Here is a 7,637-nt window from a genome sequence, read left to right as displayed (position 1 = left end):
TCGGTTGACCTAGATGTTCTTTGTCTTTCACATCGAAATCATCACTTTTTAAGAGTTTAAGCCAGAGTTCACAAGTATCTTGAGATGGAGCATGTTCACCATAAGCTTCCCGAAGCTTTCAGCAGCACTTTTCTTCAAAATAAAGTAATGAATTAAAACTTCCCGCAAATGGTCTTTTTCTTTGGCATGAAATTAGACATTTTAAGCGTAAAAATATCTATGATGTTAACACCTTCAGAAAATTTGACATCAGTTTTGAAGCTTGCTGTCACTACAACAAAGTAGCATACATATCAGATCGCATATATATCAACATATGTGTAACTCCCTCTATTGAAAAAAATATGCTTTATTAACTAGTACACATGGTAATTATTGTATACCAATGGTAATTCTATCCAGTGCTAAGAGAGTGGATACAGAAGACAGTGATGGGTTAGTTAACACAGTGAAAGGGTTGAATTTAAACAGTTCATCTACTGTAGCAATAGAGGGTAGCAGTTGGTGAATTTGGTGGTGGGAAAGTTTTTCTTTTGCTTCTGTTTTCTTAGCAAATAACAAGCTTATCTGTTGAGATTGGGGTAGTATTCTTGCATGCTTATTTGGGACTTGAGATTTTAAACTTACAGTTTTTCAGCCATGCTGACCAGCTTAAGCTGTGGGCATGGTAGGCAGGGAGTTGGGTTAGGGCTTTGCCACAAAATTGACAGGAAGAGGAGGGAGAAATGGAGAAAAGCAAGGAGTAAACTGAATTAGGACAGTGAAAAAGTGGTCATGATGGAGGTAATGGTTACATCAGAGAATTGTTGGTGTGAGATTGTTAGTGTAAGAAAGTAGAATGATCAGATCAAGTGTGAGATGCTTGAAACAAAGATTCCAGAGGTATTGCAGTCATTGGCGATGAGTGGTTGAGGTTGTGACCTGGAGATCGGTGGCTTAAAAGGAGGGGTCAATAGTTTGAAGTAAGGATTAAAGTTAAAGAATTGAGGGGGCAGGTTGTTGAAAGGATCGTATGTTGCCAAGAATGTATGATAGTGGTGGAAAAGGAGGTATAGCAGGTACCAAAGTTCTTAAAGTGTATGCAGACAAGAGGATTAATAGGAAAAGGGGTGGCTGCCATTACTGGTCCACACCAGTCTAAACCTTTTATGACACCCCAGCATCACCCTTTTCTGATTTCTGGCAGCAAAATGCGTTGAGTTACAGTGGGTGAAGTCGGATGCCATATTGTGTTCCAGTTGACTTCTGAGAAACTATACTTTGGGGTCTTGCAAATGCCCCAGACTTCCTCTTTGAAAGATTTAGCACTTCCTTTTTTCCCTGGCTAAGAGCTGTCCTGGCACCCAGGTCTGAGCAAATCAAGTTAATTGCTTCTGGGCAGGGTGTGTTTTAGTTAATGTGATGCTTAAAATGTGATGTCACAGTTATGGCTTACTCGGGTTATTTTGCTCTTGTGATGCTGTAGTAATGAACTGTTATTTCACTGTTTTACAGAGTGCTTATGATTTCACGTATTTTCGCTGAATTTGTAAAAGAGGCACGTCGATGATGGATTAACACGAACATTGAATTTCTGTGCAGTTTCAAATTGGAGCATATTGAATTTTCACCCTAGTTCAGCAGCTCTGCTGCTCACTTAAATGCAGATGAATGAAGACCCCATTCGGGAAGACACCTGGCCAGCGGTCCAGAGCTGATGCAGGTAGGCAGTGCAGTTCTCTTACGCATATCTTACGTATGATAAACTGAAAATAGTTATAAAATTGTAGAATATTTTCACATAATTCCTAGTGGTTTGCTCTTCTTAAAGCTTTGTGATTTGCAGTATTTCATACACATACATGCAAGAAACAGGTTTAGTTTTTTGAGAGGTAGGATCATATTAATTTTTGTCCTGTTGTAGATGTCCAGTAAATTTAGCAAGTGAATTGTAAATACCCAGTTAGTAGGATTACAGTCAATAAAGGAATTGTCATTTCATTTTGAAGGAGGAAGTGAAAATGAGACGAATAGATGAGCATTAGATTTACTAAGATTTAGGATATTTATAACAATTTGAAGGAAAAAAGATAAACTGCAGGTTTTGTGACAGCTAATACAACTACAATAGAAGTTTAGACTTTGCATGATTTTTACCCATCCTCCAATCTTACTCGGCTACACTATAAAATAAGTAAGTGATGTTTTCTGTAGGACCTAGGTTCTTCTCCATTACAGAACACATTTGAAAACAATGTATCATAACATTTTAAGGTTCTTTGATAAAATGAATCTGAGAATTACGTTAGTGAAATTATTAATCTTACAGAAATGGTTGCTCTGTGATTTAGAACTATTTCTTATGTTTATTAACTACAGTATTTGGAATTCCTTTAAAAGAGCCAAAGGGATTCAGATTTTTACGTACCCTTCATCTCTTTTTTATTTTAGATTCTCTTTTATTGTATTACGTTATAATAATATTGATGTAACTGTTCGATATTTGTCAATAAGATTAACTTTCAGGCCCTGACCTGTTTGGCTCAATGGATAGAGCATCAGCCTGCGGACTGAAAGGTCCCAGGTTCGATTCCGGTCAAGGGCATGTACTTTGGTTGCGGGCACATCCCCAGTAGGGGGTGTGCAGGAGGCAGCTAAATCGATGTTTCTCTCTCATTGATGTTTCCAACTATCCCTCTCTCTCCTCTCTGTAAAAAATCAATAAAATTTATATAAAAAAACACACAAAAAAAGATTAACTTTCAGTAGTGATGGCAGACTGAAGTGTAAGTCATCTGAGAGTTTGTTACTCTGTTCCCAGCTCTCATCAGCCCTATCCTGCTCTCATTATTCATACGAACATTGGTGCATTTTGTAACTTCTTGAGTCTTGGTTTTTCTGATTTAAACAATGGAACTGTTAGGGTAGGTACTTGTTGGGGATATTATGAGGTGTAAACGGAGCTTATGCATGTTGGGTGCGTAGCTAGGTTCCTGGCACATTATAGCTGCTGTACAAAAAGCATTATGATTGGTGACCATATTCTTTACAATGAAGTATTTTCTATTTCAATTTAATAGTTGTAGATATTGCCATCAGGGTTTTGTTGATCAGTGAAATCTCCCACATTTGTCATTTAAATAGTTGGGTTTTCCTAAGTTCTTTTTATGCACACCATTCCAAATTCAACATTCTTATTTTCTTCATTGATTTTGAAATCATCTTAGGAGGAAAGTGAGCTAATTAAGGTGATGTGTGTATGGTATAAGTAATTGAAAGACCTAAACCAGGGGGTGTTACTATATTTGAGGGAGAGATTGTGAATCCTGTTAAGTACGTTGATCTTATAATTTCTATTTTTATTTTTGGTGTTTTAGGGGGTCTCCAGTTTAGTAACTTTTTATGCTTAATATATAGTAAATGAAATATTAGTTACCACTGTACTTCTAAGAAAATGTCTGCATGGCCTTTGCAGCAACCTGGTGATGTATTTATGTTGTTAAAAAATTTGAATTTAAGCCCTGACCTGTTTGGCTCAGTGGCTACAGCGTCGGCCTGTGGACTGAAGGGTCCCAGGTTCGATTCTGGTCAAGGGCATGTACCTTGGTTGCGGGCACATCCCCAGGAGCGGGTGTGCAGGAGGCAGCTAAATCGATGTTTCTCTCTCATCGATGTTTCTAACTCTCTATCTCTCTTCCTCTCCCTTCCTCTCTGTAAAAAATCAATAAAAAATATATATTTTAAAAAAATTTGAATTTAAGAGAGTTCACAGAAAGATTTTTATTGAAAGGGGGAAAGGACTGAGGTTAGTAGCCATTGGTGAAGAATCATTCATTTCTATAAAGAAATCAAAACTTCACAGTAATTGGCTTTTTGTAACTGAAAACTTAGGATGCCAGAAGCTTTTGCTAATTACTTTTGTTTTCCAGTTTCACATTTCTTACATATGTTTTGGAGTGATGTCTTTATTTCAGGTGCTTTAGCGGCCAGTGGAAAATTAAGTAAAGCAACAGTCTTTGTCTACACTGTATAAAAAAATGGGTTGATGGATTTTTTTCTATAACAAAAACAAGCTCGTTGCTTTTGGCATTGCTAAATACACCTTCAGAATATACAGTTTTAAATAAGTTCATGGGAACATGTACTTTCCAGAAAGGAAGCCACTTTTCTGGAAGTCAGCAACCCATGTGGTCTACCAAGTTATAAACCTGTTTTCCACTGTGTTTTTTGAGCTTTGCATTAAAAAATGATTTAATGGTAGAACAAACAATAATGTGATCTTACGTTTTCTGACTCTTCCTTATTTCTTAGAGCATGTGGCATTAAGCTAAAGATAAGTAGGTACTCTATTGGCCTATTGTTAGGCCATGAGGTCATATTGTTTTCCACTTATGTGATAGAACCTATTTTAGAAAGATTGCTGACTCCTTGATCAGTATTGATTATAAAATTGTCTTAATCATTCTTCTTGTTAACAAAGACTAAGCGTCTGTTGCTGTTAAATCCCTGTATCAGTAATGAATGTGCCCTTTACAAATAAAGAAAATTCACTGAAGAGGGTTGTTGTTTTTTCTTATGTAACAGGAGGCCTAGGTAGGCATTCCAGAGTTGGTATGGTGGTTCAGCTATGCCCTTAGGCTGGTGCCATCCCAAAGGTAAAGGCTGGGGCCTTCAACAGTCCAGCTCCTAAGTCTTTTTCTAGGTGGATAGCTGGGCTTCTCACATAGAGGTTCTCAGAGGAAGTGTCGTAAGAGGAACTGGAACAGCTGCGTGGTCTCTCCTGTCTGAGCCTTGGAAGCCTTCCAGGTTCACTTCTGCTGGATTCTGTTCCTTGAGGCAGTCCAGGCGCCTGCCAAAGTTTCAAGGGAGGGAGCATGTGCTGTGCTGACTGAGAGGGATGTCAAAGAATTTACACTGCCACCATGGTAAATGCCGGGTAGTGTTTAACATAGAGTGTGAGTGATTCGGTGAAAATTTGAAATGGAATTTTTACATTTTTAAATATAGTTTAATATATTAGTGAGTTTTATTTTAAAGATAACAGGTTTATATACCTAATGACATTGGGCAGTAAGTCTTATTATATGGTATAACTTTTTTCATATAGTTTTCCTTTAGATTTAGCCTCCATTTTTACTATTTTACCAAATAGCTGCAGTTTTCCTCCTTTTATGGCATCCTATCTAATAAAAGAGAAACATGGTAATTAGCATACAACCGCTACCCTTCCCATTGGCTAATCAGGGCGATATGCAAATTAACTGCCAGCCAAGAGCTGGAGTTATACATTGTTTCGATTATAGAACCCAAACAAACCAGATACCTGCTTTCAGCAGCAGAGGCCTCAGAGCTGGAGCCAGAGCTAAAGCTGGCCCAGAATAAAAAAAGAAAAAAAGGAAAAAAGGAGCAGTTGGGAGCTTCACCCCTCAGCTCCTCACCCAGGCTGGCCAGGCACTCCAGTGGGGACCCCCACCCTGAAGGGTGTGTGACTAGCTGCAAACAGCCATCATCCCCTCACCCAGGCTGGCCAGGCACCCCAGTGGGGACCCCCACCCTGATCCAGGGCAAACCAGCCAGCCCCATCCATGCAACAGTCCTCTATCCTATATAGTAAAAGGGTAATATGCCTCCCAGCACTGGGATCAGTGGAGCCATGAGGCCTCCCAGCACCGGGATCAGCATGACAGGGGGCAGCACCCAAACCCCCTGATCGCCCTGCAGCTCTGTGTATGACAGGGTGCGGCACCCCAACCCCCCAACCCCCCACGGGCCCTGCTCTGTGTGTGACGGGGTAGAGCCATAACCTCCCCATCGGCCCTGCCCTGAGTGTGACAGTGGCAGCGCCCCAACCCCCTCATTGGCCCTGCTCTGTGGGTGATAGAGGGCGGCTCCCCAACTCCCTGATCCGCCCTGCTCTGTGTGTGACAGGTGGCGGTGCCCCAACTCCCCTATTGGCCCTACTCTGTGAGTGATAGTGGGGAGCTCCTCAACCCCCTGATGGGCCCTTATCTGTGCGTGACATGGGGGAGCTCCCCAACCCCCTGATGGGCCCTGCTCTATGCGTGACAGGGGGTGGCGCCGCAACCTCCCTATCGACCCTGCCTTGAGTGTGACAAGGGCCGGTGCCCCACCCCCCCAATCGGCCCTACCCTGAGCGTGACTAGGGTGGCATCGCAACCTCCCGATCCGCCCTGCTCTGTGCATCACGGGGTGGCGCCTCAACTCCCCAATTGGCCCTGCTCTGAGCCCGACCGGGGGCTGCACCTAGGGATTGGGCCTGCCCTCTGCCACCCAGGAGCAGGCCTAAACCTGCAGGGCATTATCTCCCGAGGGTTCCCAGACTGGGAGAGGGCACAGGCTGGGCTGAGGGACCCTGCCTTCCCCCCCCGAGTGCTCAAATTTTTGTGCACCGGGGCTCTAGTCTATATTATAAAAGGCCAGTGACCATAACGCTGTAATGACCAAACGACTGGTCACCAGGAGGTGCATTGATGGGTCTGGTGGCGTGGCGTGTCTTGGTCTTGCAATGTGGTGGGTCTGCGGTCCCGCCCACGCGGCGGGTTTGGGGTCTTGTGCGACTTTGCGTGCTGGGCCTCTAGTACTTTAATAAAAATTCATAGTTGAAAATGTCAAATAGTGCCAAAGACTTATAGCAAAAAGGTAGGCACTCCAGCTCTGTCTGGTGTGGTTCAGTTGGTAGAGTCACCTTGTACAACAAAAGGTGGCTGGTTCAATTCCATCAGCCCCTCATCCAGGCTGTCCAGGCACCGAAGCAGGACCCCCACCCTCATCCGGGACACCCTTCAAGGCAAAACAGCCAGCCCACCCATGCACCAGGCCTCTATTCTATATAATAAAAGGGTAATATGCAAACTGACCCTAACAGCAGGAAGACTGGGAATGACTGGTCACTATGACACACACTGACGAGTAGGGGATAGACACTCAATGCAGGAGCTGCCCCCTGGTGGTCAGTGCGCTCCCACAGGGGGAGCTCTGCTCAGCCACAAGCCAGGCTGACGGCTGTCAGTACAGCGGTGGTGGTGGGAGCCTCTCCCGCCTCCTCAGCAGTGCTTAGGATGTCAGACTGCAGCTTAGGACTGCTCTCCACTGGCAAATGGACATCCTTCGAGGGCTGCCAGGCTGCCAGAGGGATGTCTGATTGCCAGCTTAGGCCCAATCTCCCCCAGGGATTGGGCCCAAACCAGCAGGTGGTCATCCCCCGAGGGGTTCCAGACTGTGAGAGGGCACAGGCCGGGCTGAGGGACACCCCCTGCCCCGGCACAAATTTTTGTGTACTGGGCCTCTAGTCTTATCTAAGAAAAGAGAAACATGCAAATTGACCGTACCTCCGCTCCACTCACAAGCCACACCCACCAGACAATCAGGAGCGAGTATGCAAATAAACCCAACCAAGATGTCGGTGGCCACAGAGCTGGAGTGAACACAAGGCTTGGGTTGCCCCTCGCGATGGAGGAAGCCAAGCTTCCCGCCTGCCCTGGCCAGCTGTGGGCTCCGCTCAAGGCTACAAAGTTTCAATTATAGAAGATAAATAAATCCCAGATACCTGCTTCCAGCGGGTGTGGCCTCTGCTCAAGGAGGGGCTGGGAGCCTCAGTTGCCAGGGGCAGCCCAGGCTTTGAGCCAGACCAAGGCTAC

At 44.0% G+C, this 7,637-nt stretch overlaps 1 protein-coding gene across 2 annotated transcripts in view; it reads left to right on the top strand.

Annotated features, from left to right (window-relative positions):
* SPIN1 (spindlin 1) overlaps nucleotides 1-7,637 on the top strand; it is a 94,772-nt gene that overhangs the window by 14,748 nt on the left and 72,387 nt on the right. For both annotated transcript variants that reach the window (XM_015561314.1, XR_001513181.1), the window contains one exon: nucleotides 1,495-1,702. In XM_015561314.1, the coding sequence (XP_015416800.1) occupies nucleotides 1,651-1,702 (52 nt within the window). In that variant the 5' untranslated portion in view covers nucleotides 1,495-1,650. Of the gene's footprint in view, nucleotides 1-1,494; nucleotides 1,703-7,637 lie in introns of those variants that run through there.

This window comes from Myotis davidii, unplaced genomic scaffold (genome assembly GCF_000327345.1).
Source record: "Myotis davidii unplaced genomic scaffold, ASM32734v1 scaffold750, whole genome shotgun sequence".
Classification (NCBI taxonomy): Eukaryota; Metazoa; Chordata; class Mammalia; order Chiroptera; family Vespertilionidae; genus Myotis; species Myotis davidii.
This window is presented reverse-complemented; position numbering and strand designations above follow the sequence as displayed.